The sequence below is a fragment of the Macaca nemestrina genome, chromosome 1 (assembly GCF_043159975.1).
Source record: "Macaca nemestrina isolate mMacNem1 chromosome 1, mMacNem.hap1, whole genome shotgun sequence".
Taxonomy (NCBI): Eukaryota; Metazoa; Chordata; class Mammalia; order Primates; family Cercopithecidae; genus Macaca; species Macaca nemestrina.
Window position 1 is genome coordinate 83,168,029 of NC_092125.1, and position 14,801 is coordinate 83,182,829.

At 35.7% G+C, this 14,801-nt stretch overlaps 1 protein-coding gene across 14 annotated transcripts in view; it reads left to right on the top strand.

Moving 5' to 3' along the window:
- LOC105478882 (dynein axonemal heavy chain 14) overlaps nt 1-14,801 on the top strand; it is a 524,402-nt gene that overhangs the window by 66,588 nt on the left and 443,013 nt on the right. For 13 of the 14 annotated variants that reach the window (XR_011614730.1, XR_011614739.1, XR_011614743.1 and 10 more), the window contains exons 9-10: nt 7,919-8,063; nt 12,566-12,697. Coding sequence is in view for 9 of the 14 variants with exons in the window: in XM_071081203.1 (XP_070937304.1) it covers nt 7,919-8,063; nt 12,566-12,697 (277 nt within the window). In the remaining 5 variants the exon portion in view is untranslated. Of the gene's footprint in view, nt 1-7,918; nt 8,064-12,565; nt 12,698-14,801 lie in introns of those variants that run through there. The other variant, XM_071081215.1, reaches the window with a different exon arrangement.

Genomic DNA, 14,801 nt, shown 5'->3' on the forward strand with positions numbered 1-14,801 from the left:
AGAATAGACATTGTTGACTTTTTCCCTATCTTAAAGGAAAGGATTGAGCCTTTCACTATTAAAATGTTAGCTATAGATTTTTAATAAATGCTCTTTGTCAAGTTGAGGCAGTTTCTCTCTATTCCTATTTTTCTGAGAGTTTTTATCCTAAAAGTGTGCTAAATTTTGTCACATGCTTTTTTCTGTATAAATTTATTTGATCATGTGATTTTTTTCTTCTTTTGTCTATTAATATGGTAAAGTACATTGATAGATTTTTGGATACAAAACCAACTTTGCATCCCTGGAATAAATCCCTATTGGTCATGATGCATAATTCTTTTTACATATTTTAGAGAATTTTCTTGGATAATATTTTGCTACGGATCTTTGCATGAGGAATGATGGTCTGTAGTGTTTTTTTTTTGTTTTTAACTTTGCCTGGTTTTGATATCAGGATTTTACTAGCTTCATAAAATGAACTAGGAAGTGTTTCTTCTTCCTCCTGTTTTCCAGGAGAGATTGTGCAGAATTGGTATTAATTTTTCTTTTTTTCTGTCTTAAAAGATATTATATATTTATTTACTTTTATTTTACATTGACAGATTATAGTTATATATATTTAGGGTACAAAATGATGTTAAAGTTTATGAATACAATGTGGAATAATTAAATCAAGCTAGTTAACATATTTATCACCTCAAACACTTATATTTTTGTGGTGAAAACATTTGAAATTTACTCTTAGCACTTTCAAAATATACAGTACACACCATTATTAACTATATTCACCACACCGTGCTATAGATCTCAAAACAACTTATTCTTCCCATCTGAGGCTTTGTATCTTTTGACCATAATCTCCCCCATTTCCCCTACCCTCAGCCTGTGGTAAACACCATCCTACTCCCTGCTTTTTTCAGTTTGATTGCCTGAGATTCTGCTCATGAGAACATGTGTCATTTGTTTTTTTGTGCCTGGCTTATTTAACTTAACATAATGTTCTTCGATTCTATCCATGTTGTGTCATATGACAGAATTTCTTTCTGAATAGTATTCCGTTGCATATAGATACCACATTTTCTTTATCTGTCCATCTGTTAATGGGCACTTGGGTTGATTCCATAACCTGGCTGCTGTGAATAGTGCTGCAGTGAATGTGGAAGTGCAGATATCTCTTTGACATACTTATTTCAAATCTTTTGGGTAAATATTTAGAAGTAGGATTGTTGAATAGTATGGTGACTTTATTTTTAGTTTTTTGAGGAACCTCCATACAGTTTTCCATATGGCTGTACTAATTTATATTGTCACAACATTGTATTAACCTTCCCTTTTCTCCAAATCCTTGCCAACACTCGTTTATGTCTCATTTTTTTGATAGTAGCCTTTCGGAGGTGATATTTCATTGTGTTTTTTAATAGGCTGGACTTTGGCTAGATCATTATGGTTTTAATTTGCATTTCCCTAATGATTGGTGATGTTGAGCATTTTGTTTTGTTTTGTTTTTTGAGACGGAGTCTTCCTCTGTTGCCCAGGCTGGAGTGCACTGGCGCGATTTCAGCTCCCTGCGACCTCTGCCTCTCGGGTTCAAGCAGTTCTCCTGCCTCAGCCTCCCGAGTAGCAGGGACTACAGGCATGTGCCACCACACCCGGCTGAGCTGCTGTCTTTGATTAGGGTAGGGAAGCTGGCTGGACTCTACTCTCTGGTGAGACCCCGACTGAGCTCTGCAATCAAGCAGAACTGCTGGCTGGACACTGCAATTGTCTTTTATCTGGCTGAGCCACAACATATATTCCCTGGCCTAATGGTACCACCACTGCAGTTGGGTGGGGTTGTGAGAGGAGCTGCAAGGTTAGGTGGAGTCACTGCTTAGGATGGAGGGGACCAGCTGCTATGCCTAGTACATAATACACAGACAAGGTTTGCCTTCCTGCTTATGCAGGGCCTTGGGGTGGGCTTTGAGCCTGAACTGAGTGTTATTTAACCTTCTGGGTGTGGAAGAACTAGCTTCTGTGCTTTGTTACATTGCAGTGTGGTGGGTATTTCTCTCCCTGTATGGGGCGTTGGGGCAGGGTCTGAGGCTGGACTGGAGGCTGAGCCATCTAGGGATATAAGCCAGGTAGAATTTTCCAACACTTCTGAGAGTGACTAGCTAGGATTTGTGAGGGAGCTATGCTGTTAGCTGGTACCTCAGATTGCGTGCTACCTCTGGCAGGTACACAGAGCTGCCATCAAGATCTGCAGGCTAATTGCCATGGGCTCTGTCTCCTTGCTTTATCTCTACCTGACCCCAGGTGGTCTAGCCATGCTGTTACCCTCTGTGTTCCTTAAGAAGTGAGACTGAAGTAGACTTCTTGGGAAGCATATCAGAATGCCAGGGAAATGGGATGTCTGCTTTCTATTCTATTTTCCTGCTGTAGAAACTGTGGGCCCTGGGAAATTTTTTCTTTATTGCAGTGAGCCATCTTGGGGAAAGGAAGGGCAGTGGGATCAAAGTGAGATAAGTTCTCTTATCCTTCAAAGGCAGTTCTTTTTCTTTTTTTTTTTTTTTTTTGGTTCTGTGTTCTGTGGTCCATGCAGCTTTCTCAGGCCTTCCCAAGTTTTGGGAACACAAAGGTGTTCTTGTTTGTGAATAGTTGCTAGTTTAACTTTCTGTGGGAGGTAATAAAGTCCTGAGACCCTGTATTTTGACCCTTTACTGATATCTGTGTTAATTCTTCTTTAAGCATTTGGTAGAAATGTCCAGTGAAGTAATCTGGGCCTGGAGATTGCTTCTTTGGAAGTTTTTAAATTATGAATTCAGGCCGGGCGCGGTGGCTCACGCCTGTAATCCCAGCACTTTGGGAGGCCGAGGCGGGCGGATCACAAGGTCAGGAGATCGAGACCACGGTGAAACCCCGTCTCTACTAAAAATACAAAAAATTAGCCGGGCGCGGTTGTGGGCGCCTGTAGTCCCAGCTACTCAGGAGGCTGAGGCAGGAGAATGGCGTGAACCCGGGAGGCGGAGCTTGCAGTGAGCCGAGATCGCGCCACTGCACTCCAGCCTGGGCGACAGAGCGAGACTCCGTCTCAAAAAAAAAAAAAAAAAAAAATTAAAAAAAAAAAATAAAATAAATAAATAAATTATGAATTCAGTTTTCTTGGTAGGTATAGGGCTACTGAGATTATCTGTTTCATATTGGGTGAGTTGTTGTAGTTTGTGTTTTTTGAGGAATTGGTACATTTCATCTAAGTTGTCAGTTTTATGTATAGAATTATTCATAATATTCCCTTATGATACCTTTGATGTCTACAGAATCAATCTTGATATCCTGTTTCATTCCTGTTCCTGATACTTTGTGTCTTTTCACTTTTTTTCAATTTTATTTGAAGTTTGCTTTATTGATGTTTTCAAAGAATCAGCTCTTTGTTTCATTAATTTTTCTCGATTGTTTTTCTTTTCTCCATTTCATTGATTTCTGCTCCTATCAATGAAATAATTTCTTTCCTCTGTTTGCTTTGGGTTTCATTTGTTCTTTGTTTTCTAAGTTCTTAAAGTGAAAGCCTAGATTATTGATTTTGTAATACCTCTTTAATGTAAGCATTCAGTGCTATAAATTTCTGTCAGCACTGGTTTAGCTGTATACCACGTATTTTGATATGTTGTATTTTCATTCAGTTCACTGAATTTTTAATTTTCCTTGAGTCTTTCTCTTTGACCCATTTAGCAGTGTTTTGTTCAATTTCCAGTGTTTAGAGATTTTGTTTTTTTCCTGTTACTAATTTCTAGTTTGATTTCATTGTGGTGAGAAATCAGTCTGTATGATTTTTTAAAAATTTGTTGAGTTGTTGTTGTTGTTTCCAGGATATGGTCTTTATATGATATATGTTCCATGGGAACTTGAAAAGATTGTGTATTCTTCTGTTGTTGGGTGGAGTATTCTGTAGAACACTGCTTAGACCCACTTGGTTGATAAAGTTGTTTAGCTTTCTAGATCTTTGCTGATCTTCTGCCTAGTTGTTCTGTCAGTTGTTGAGAGAGTGCTGGTCTCCAGCTATAATTGTGGATTTGTCTCCTTTTCCTTTCAGTTCAGTTTTTGTTGGACATTTTGCAACCCTATTGTTTGATGCATACACGCTTAGAATTACTCTATCTTCTTGGTGGATTGATGCTTTTAACATTGTATAGTGTCCCTCAGTATTTCTGGTAGTTTTATTTGTTCTTTGTACTGGTAGTTTTCTTTATTTGGTTTTAATATAGCCACTATGTTTTCTTTTGATTAGTGTTTACACAATATATCTTTTCCATCCTTTTACTTTTGATATGCCTATATTTGAAGTGAGTTTCTTATAGACAGCATACAGTTGTGCCATACATTTTTTTTTTTTTTTCGAGATGGAGTTTCACTCTTGTTGCCCAGGCTAGAGTGCAATGGCAAGATCTCAACTCACCACAACTTTGGTCTCCCAGGTTCAAGCCATTCTCCTGCCTCAGCTTCCCAAGTAGCTGGCATCACAGGCGCCCACCATCACGCCCAGCTAATTTTGTATTTGTAGTAGAGACAGGGTTTCTCCATGTTGGTCAGGCTGGTCTCGAACTCCCAACCTCAGGTGATCTGCCCGCCTCGACCTCCCAGAATGCTGAGATTACAGGTGTGAGCCACTGTGCCTAACCTATGCCATATTTTAAAACCCATTCTACCAATCTCTGTCTTTTAATTGCCATATTTAGACTATTTAAATTTAATCTGATTATTTATATGGGCTTTAAGTTATAAGCCATTTTTTTTTTATTCTGTTAGTTCTCTCTGCTGTTTGTTTCTATGTTTTATGTTTCCTGCCTTGAACATTTTTAAGAATTCTATTTCAATTTATCTATAGTATTTTTCAATGTATCTCTTTGTGTAGCTTTTTTAATGGCTGCTGTAGTATAAGATTATATATACATTACAGTCTACTGGTGTTATAATTTTATCAGTTTGAACATGTAGCAACCTTCATGTTTCTTTACCTTCCTGTTTGTAATATATTGTCTTAGCTTTTATGCATACATTTGAAACTTTATCAATGTTATTATTTTTGTTTCTATCATCAAATAGAATTTAGAGAACTCATGAGAGGAATATTCTGTTTGCTTATATTTTTGTTTATCATGTTTTTTCTTCCTTTTTAATGTAGTGTTCCTTCTTTTATTGTTTGGTTGTTTGATTTCTGTTTAAAGAACTTTCTCTAGACATATTTTTTGTGTAGGTCTGTTAGTACACAAGTTCTTTTACTTTTCCTCTGTCTTAGAATGTCTTAATTTCCTCTTAATTCATGAACATTTTTGCTAGATATAGGATTCTGGGTTGACAGTTCCTTTCTTTCAGCACTTGAAAAACATTGTGTCACTTCTAACCTCCATGGTCATTTGAATTGTTTTTCTCCTATAGATAAAGTGTTTTTCCTCTTGCTGATTTCAAGGTTTTTTTTCTTTGTGTTTAGTTTTCAGAAGTTTGACTTTGATGTGTCTTGGTTGTGGATTTCTTTGTCTTTATCCTGTTTTGAGTTCCCTTAGCTTCTTGAATCTCTAGGTTTGTGTTTCTTTTGACAAATTTAGAATGTTTCAGCCATTATTTCTTCAAGTATTTTTTATTTTTTTTAAGCCCTGTCTTCTTTAACCTCTCCTTCTGGGACTTCAGACACAAATGCTAGATCAGTTTTGTAATTCCACAGGTGAATGTAGATTTGTTCTTTTTTTTTTTTCTTTTTTCTGAGATGGTCACTCTGTTGCCCAGGCTGGATGGAGTGCAGTGGCATGATCTCAGCTCACTACAACCTCGACCTCCTGGGTTCAAGCGATTCACTTCCCTCATTTTTTTTTTTTTTTTTTTGCTGTTGTTTGAATTGGATAATTTCTGTTTTTCTGTCAGTTCACTGATTTGTTTCTCTGTCTACTTCGTTCTATCATTGAGTTAATCCATTGAGTTTTTTGTATTTCTGTCATTGTATTTTTTAATTCTAAAATTTCCATTTGGTTCTTCTTTATGTCTTCTATTTCTTTACATATTACCACCCACTGGGGACAAGTGTCCAAGCTCCCTACTTCGCTTTCCCTGAAAACTCTCCGTGGAGGCATTAAGGGTGCTTTATAACAATTCTCCAAGAGTGGAACTCTAGGCTTCCCACTCACCCTTTTTTCCCTATGGTATTTGGCTGGAATAGAATAGTTACTGAATAAAAGTTTCTGTCATGGTAGGCTGCCCCTGTCCTGGTCCTTTACCTAGACAATGGACTTTTTTTTTCTTAATCTGCACCCATTGGCATTTCTAGGTTACTGGTTTCTTCAGCTTCAAGTCTGGGATATATTGGGCAAAAAGAAAACACAGGGAACTTACCACCATGTCATTTCTAGACACCTTTGCCTTTTCTTCCCCACCCTTCAATGTTTTGTTATGTCGGCTTTAATGTAATATGCAGAGTTTTTAGTTGTGCTGAGCAGGAAGAACAGTGAAAAGTATGTCTATTTCATTTTTCCTGGAGTCCAGTACCTGAGTAGTAATAGTCTTTTGTGGTATGTTCCCTAATACCACGCAGTTCTAGTGTGTGTGTGAGTTATGTTGTGTAGAATGTATTTTGTTTTCTTTGGTAATAAAATAGAAATTTGTGGTGAGTTCCTTATAATACTTATGCTTGAAGACAGTCATTAGTCGATGTGCTATTTTTCTCCTGTCAGATAATGCATTACAGCTATAAATTTTTTCATGTTTTCCATTCTTATAATTACTTTTATGTGCACCTTCCCCACTTTCATATCTATGTCGAAATATGCAAACCAAAATTTAGTACATTTTTAAAGGAAAAAAAGAAAACTTTAAACAAACACTGAATAATGTGAGTCTATTATTACCTAAATTTTGATAGTCAACCTCTTGTTAATAAATACTGAGATCGTATTTGCTTTTTGTGATATTTTACTTTCCGTGATGTGCCACATGTCTTTAGCATAATCTCCTTTTCTGTATCAGATACTTAAAGGGATGTCATCAAATTCTTCTGTGTCTAGGAGTAGTTTTATGTTATGTGAGGCTTATATAATTGGGAGGGTTCTTTAAGATAAATAGTACAGGACTTTAGAATAGGCAGTGAAAATGATGAACCCATGAAGCTTAAAATTCACTAGCTTTATAATATATAAAGCCCTCAACTATAAAATAGAAAGAGGGAAGAGATAATTTCTGATTATTATATTTTCTGTATATTTATGAGCTTGATAACCCTTAAAAATCAGCCACTCCAAAGGGATGATTCAGGGCAGAAGGCCCTCTCTTCTCTACACACTGGTGCACAGGGAAGTTTGCTTTACTTGATCCAATTTTTAAGGAACCTCATCTCTTCTGCTCTGCCCTTTTCTCCCCAAGTTCTGTCTTTCTGTTATTTCCAGTGTAGTTAGTAGTGATTTGTCTCACCTTTGTGATCATTATTTAGACTAGTAGAAAAAGACAGAAAAGAAAAGGGCCCATCTTCTTTATTTTAGGATATAAGTAGTTGGAAATTTTAAGAAACATTCTCCCAATGGTCTGTAATCCAGTTAGTATTTTTTCCTATAATTGGGAAAAAAGTACATTGAAGGAATTTATTTTGATTTAGTGAATTTAATACATTGAGGACATATAATTCATTTTAGATAATACTTCCTCATATTTCAAAATTAGAACTCAGTGGCATAATAGAATGTCATTACTTGTTCCCCCTCCTCTTTTGTTCTTATTCAACACATCTAGTCCCCAAAGCCTTGCCTACAACATTATCATCCAAACACAACCCCTAATGCTTACTAATCATTATCATTTAAAATGGGGTAGATGTAAAACATTTTGACTATAAGGATATTACCTAAACCATACTACTTACCTCTAAATTAATTTTATTCATTTTGAATGAGAGATAAATTTGTAGAAATTTTTTAACTTTCAGATCATTTTTGTACCACCATCTTTTTTTGGCTGATGACTTATTTCAAGCCTGTTTGCTTTATATAAGAGGACTTTGTGAAGATGCAATTAATCTCAAAAATGATAATGACCATGAAAATAATCTATCTGCCATATGCCTTGTAAAGGTGAGTAGAAGTATACTACTATAAGCTAATATTGGCATATAGAAACTAGGAAGAACATATAGCATTTGAATTAAAAAATATACAGATTTCTAAATTCATAAATAAACCATCTCTTTCGATTACTACTGTTCTAAAATATCTGCAAAGAACATGAGTTCCTTGCAATACATTTTAATAGTTGACATTTCTTGTAGTTTCTTCCTTATGAGTAACCTAAGTCCATAAGACCCTTTATTTTCAAATGTATTTCCAAATGTGTAATATTATTTAAAATAATCAGTTACTTCTTATACATAATTGATAGTTATCAACTATTCTTCCTCCTGTATAGCTGTCAAGATATTATCATAAGCTTCAACTCAGAAGTTTTGGTTAAATTTATGAATTCTCCTATTTCAAGATTCTAGAAAAAGTGAGCCTCTTAATGGAATAATTTAATTTCTATAAGATAGCTCTTTTGAGTGGTTAAGTACCTACAACAAGTCTACAATTGAACAAGATTCTAGCAGTTTTTACTTCACTCACTCAATGTATGAGGGAGAAAAGCAAAATTGGTAGAGTTATCTAGACTGAGAAAGAGGAATTCTTAAGGGGCTTGGACAAGTTAAATATTTGATAATTAGCTCGAAAATCAGTTGTGTTGACTACATGTAACAAGATTAATACTTGTAAATCAACATCTGATGTTTAGAATTGATTATGTGTAGTGATTGATACATAGTAGGTGCTCAACACTAGTCTTTGAATAAAAGAATAAATTAATGAAGGAAGAGGATTATTACATAGATGTATTTTTTATACCTGTATTGTTTTATTTTTTATACCTATATTGAGAATGTTTATGTTTCAAAAGGATTAAATTCACCTTAAGTGGGAGACGTTTCACAGAGGAATCTTTTTGATTTGGTTTTTATGTAGAAGGAAATAGGATATGGTTTTCATGTAGAAGGAAATAAAATACTCTGTGATATTAGATTGTTTTGTAAATGGCTGAGTGACAAAATTTATTAATTTTTAATGATGGGTGGGAAGGCATAAAACACTTTAAAATACCTTTGAAGTCTGCACCTTAAATGCTAACAAATGATAGAGAACATGACCAGTGATAGAGAAGAAATGTTAGGACTCTTTCCTAGAGACCTTAGGCCATGTCAGCTTTAATATGGAACATCAGGAGGAAGAGAACAAACTTTTCCAGACAATAGGTAAGTATTTATTATCTATTATATGCAAAGTGCTGTGCAAAGGAGATGAATACAAAGTGAAAAGCAAAGCTTTGCTGTTTTCAATCTGCTTACAGTTCATGGGAAGAAATAATTCTTTACATATAAAAATGAAAACTAATTTGAGAGAGAGTTTCTTTGTTGTGCTAATCATTCTACCTAATCATTAGCAAAGTATAAGGTAAGAAATGTTTACGTGCAAACAATACTTGTAAAACAGTCATGTTACAGAAATCCAGAGAAGGCAGAGATTAGCCTTATTTGGAATTAAAGTTAGGTCATGCCTCATATTTTGAGCTAGGCTGTACTGGATTTGAATAGCCATAGGGGAGGAGATGAGGCTTTTAAATAAAGAATATTAATGTGAGTAAGGCATTCAGTATATATTTGATTTGAAAATTAGATTGGCTCATGAATGTCAGGCCAAGAATAACACAGTAAGGGAAAAGTAGGATTTCAACCTGCCCATAGGGCAGGGGAACTCCTAGTGGTGATTGTTATGAGGGCAATTTACAAGAATGGGAATTTCCGATACTGTATGTGGAAAAGCCAGGTTTCGATGGAGGAAGAGCAGAGATTCATATCCTGGAGAACCAACTGGGGTCAGGAGTCAAAGGTGGCCAGTTGTGCATTAGAATCGGAAGGCTATGCATAGCCCAGGGATGCAGACACCAATGAAGACTGACAATGAGGATGTAAGGAGTATGAAGCAAGGTTATGAACGTGAGGAATGGGATTGTTCAGAAGTTAATGCCATTAATGGTGGTCATATGTGTACTCTGCTGGGATGAAAGCATACCTTTAAAGAGGGCAGAATTTCTTGAACTGGAAGGTAAAGAACATATGTTGTTTGTTCAAATCTTTACTTTCAAATGGATGGAACATTATGTTTTTGTATTACCAGAGATGAATTCTTAGCTTAGTTGATGGAGATTTCTCCTGGCTAGATTCTGAATGAATTTTGAATAAAATTCACCTATTTGAACAAAACTTAGTTCTAGAGAGATTGTCACTTATCCAAGTTGACAGAATCGTGTAGAGTTGAGACTTTGGATTATGTTTCACATTCGAGTGAAATTTGTTTTATTGTGCTGTATTTGGGTGCTTAATAAAAATGTAAATATTTGTGTCCCATTCCTTTTGCAAGAGAGGGCAGTGAGTGGTACTGGTAATCTACATTTTAAATAGGTTCCTCAGTTAACTCTTATGCAGGATAAATTTTGAGAACTACTCTTAAAGAACAACTATTCAAAGTTTTTGAACATAGTATTTTAGGAAATTATTGTAATACTGGTCTTTGGGAAAAATTGGAAGTAGAGAGATACTTGGGTGTAGAGATCAGTTATTATGGTACTGGATAAATGCAGGTATAAGCAATAAAGACTTTAATTAGGATGTTGTCAGTAAGACCAGAATGGCAGGGAGGTTTTGACAAATTCAGACCTGGTAGTCAGATATGGAACCAGGAGAATGGAAACTTAAAGAGGAAATCCAAAATTTTAAGCAAGAGCAGTACTTTTCAATCTTTTTTGTTGTGGGAAGATACATTTATTAATTTTTATAGTATAACTATATGATAAAAAATAAAGATATCTGCATATTTACTAATGAAAATATATTTTGTTCAGAGAATTAACACAGTAGTGGAAAAATAATACTGAAAGAAGGAAGAATGATGGAATATACATGCATGGATGGAACATTATGTTTTTGTATTACCAGAGATTAATTCATAGCATAGTTGATGGAGATTTCCTCCATATAGAGTCTGACTGAATTGTGAATAAAATTAACTTTGTTTGAATCATGTAATTTTACCCTCTTTTTGCTGTGTTGTGGGAAGTCAGGGACCCCGAATGAAGGGACCGGTTGAAGCCACGGCAGAAAAACATGAATTGTGAAGATTTCATGGACATTTATTAGTTCCCCAAATTAATACTTTTATAATTTCTTATGCCTGTCTTTACTGCAGTCTCTGAACATAAATTGTGAAGCTTTCATGGGCATTTATCACTTCCCCAATCAATACTCTTATCCTATGCCTGTCTTTACTTTAATCTCTTAATCCTATCATCTGCGTAAGCTGAGGATGTATGTCGCCTCAGGACCCTGTGGTGATTCCATTATCTGCACAAATTGTTTGTAAAACATGTGTGTTTGAACAATATGAAATCTGGTCACCTTGAAAAAGCACAAGATAACAGCAGTTTTCAGGGAACAAGGGAGATAACCATAAGGTCCGACTGCCTGTGGGGCCTGGCAGAATAGGGTCATATTTCTCTTCTTGCAGAAAGCGAATAGGAGAAATATTACTGAATTCTTTTCCCAGCAAGGAATAATCCTGGGAAGGGAATGCATTTCCAGGGGGAGGTCTCTAAAATGGCCGCTCTGGGAGTGTCTGTCTTATGCAGTTGAAGATAAGGGATGAAATATGCCCTGGTCTCCTGCAGCGCCCTCAGGCTTGCTAGGATTAGGAAATTCCAGCCTGGCGAATTCTAGTCAGACCGGTTGTCTGCTTTCAAACCCTGTTTCCTGTTAAGATGTTTATCAATGAGAATGCATGTCCAGCGGGACATGGAACCTCATCAGTAATTCTAATTTCGCCCTGGCCTTGTGATCTTGCTCTGCCATTTGTCTTGTGATATTTTATTGCCTTTTGAAGCATGTGATGTCTGTGACCAACTTCCTATTCATACACTCCTTCCCCTTTTGAAATCCCTAATAAAAACTTGCTGGTTTTGCAGCTCAGGGGGCATCATGGAACCTGCCAATATGTGATGTCACCCACAGAGGCCCAGCTGTAAAATTTCTCTATTTGTACTCTTTCTCTTTATTTCTCAGACTGACCAACACTTAGGGAAAATAGAAAAGAACCTACGTTGAAATATTGGGGACTGGTTCCCCTGATAATGCTGTATTTTATCTTTGTGTTTTAAATTGTTACAGATAATTGTGGCTTCAAAAGGAAAAGTAGTTTCTGGGATTGGTGGATTTTCTGCATGCATAAATGTTTCAAAAACACATCAACTCTTGAATTTTCTGCTTCGGTTTAATCTTAGTTATTATTTAAAACAATAATATATTTTTCTGTATTTTAATCAAGATTTAGTTAGATTTAACAAGTGTTTAAATTTGAGAAATGTGTAAATCATATGGGATATACAGAACAAAATGTAAAATATGGGGTCTTCCTTATGACATGAAAAGACCAAATGTTTTATCTTTTTTAAATATGAATTTTGACTTTCTAACACTGAACATATACTATCATCTAATTAGCTGGATAGTTCTCGAACATATTCTCTAGATGAATTTTGTGAAGAGCAGTTACAGCAAGCTACCCAGGCATTGAAACAACTTGAGGACATCAGGGATAAGGCAATTTCAGAGATGAAAAGTACTTTTCTAAAGGTAATTCCTTAATTATATCATATTTATCAAAGTTGCAATTTACTGGCTATAGCAATTGATCCAAATTGCATCCCTGGAAAAAGTATCTGAAATGGGAAGGTAAGGAACAAAGGTGGTTAATTAACAACTAACTGGTACTGTGTATTTACTATATACCATAATTTTTCCAGGTATGATGTAAAATGCAAAGAAATACATATTTTTATATATATGAATGCATATATGTGTATATCTATATACAACTTATGAAATTTAATATATTTAAATGAAAAGGATGATGATTCTCAAACTTAGAGTGGCCAAGAGAATCACCTCGAAGGCTTCATAAAACAAGAAATTTCTGTTTCGGTAGGCACAGTCTGAGGATATACATTTCTTTTCTTTCTTTCTTTCTTTTTTTTTTATTTTGATACTTTAAGTTCTGGGATACATGTGCAGAATGTGCAGATTTGTTACATAGGTATACGTGTGCCATGGTGGTTTGCTGCACCCATCAACCTATCATCTACATTAGTTATTTCTCCTAAAGCTATCCCTCCCCTTACCCCCTACTCCCCGACAGCCCCAGTGTATGATGTTCCCCTCCCTGTGCCTATATGTTCTCATTGTTCAACTCCAACTTATGGTGAGAACATGCAGTGTTTGTTTTTCTGTTCCTGTGTTAGTTTACTGAGAATGATGGTTTCCAGCTTTATCGGCATCCCTGCAAAGGACGTGAACTCATTCTTTTTTATGGTTGTGTAGTTTTCCATGGTGTATATGTGCCATATTTTCCTTTATCCAGGCTAACATTGATGGGCATTTGGATTGCTTCCAAGTCTTTGCTATTGTGAGTAGTGCTGCAGTAAACATACGTGTGCATGTGTCTAGAATAGAATGATTTATAATCCTTTGGGTATATACATAGTAATGAGATTGTTGGGTCAAATGGTATTTCTAGTTCTAGATCCTTGAGGAATCACTGTCTTCCACAATGGTCAAACTAACTTACACCCCCACCAACAGTGTAGAAGCATTCCTATTTCTCCACAGCATCTGTTGTTTCCTGACTTTTTAATGATTGCCATTCTAACTGGCATGAGATGGTATCTTGTTGTTTTTATTTGCATTTCTTTAATGACCAGTGATGATGAGCTTTTTTTTTCATATGTTTGTTTGCTGCATGAATGTCTTCTTTTGAAAAGTGTCTGTTCATATCCTTTGCCCACCTTTTAATGGGGTTATTTTTTTCTTGTATATTTGTTTAAGTTCTTCGTAGATTCTGGATATTAGCCCTTTGTCAGATGGATAGATTGCAAAAGTTTTCTCCCATTCTGTAGGTTGTCTGTTCACTCTGATGATAGTTTCTTTTGCTCTACAGAAGCTCTTTAGTTTAATTAGATCCCATTTGTCAATTTTGGCTTTTGTTGCAATTGCTTTTGGTGTTTTAGTCATGAAGTCTTTGCCCATGCCTCTATTCTGAATGGTATTGCCTAGGTTTTCTTCTAGGGTTTTTATGGTTTTAGGTCTTACATTTAAGTCTTTAATCTGTCTTGAGTTAATTTTTGTATAAGGTATAAAGAAGGGGTCCAGTTTCAGTTTTCTGCATATGGCTAGCCAGTTTTCCCAACACTTTTAATTAAATAGGGAATCCTTTGCCCATTGCTTGTTTTGTCAGGTTTTTCAAAGATCAGATGGTTGTAGATGTGTGGTGTTATTTCTGAGGCCTCTGTTCTGTTCCATTGGTCTATATCTCTGTTTTGGTACCAGTACCATGCTGTTTTGGTTACTGTAGCCTTGTAATATATTGAAGTCAGGTAGCATGATGCCTCCAGCTTTGTTCTTTTTGCTTAGGATTGTTTTGGCTATAAAGGCTCTTGTTTGGTTCCATATTAAATTTAAAGTAGTTTTTTCTAATTATGTGAAGAAAGTCAATGGTAGCTTGATGGGAATAGCATTGAATCTGTACATTACTTTGAGAAATATGACCATTTTCACAATATTGATTCTTCCCATCCATGAGCATGGAATGTTTTTCCATTTGTTCGTGTCCTCTCTTATTTCCTTGAACAGTTGTTTGTAGTTCTCCTTGAAGAGGTCCTTCACATCTCTTGTAAGTTGTATT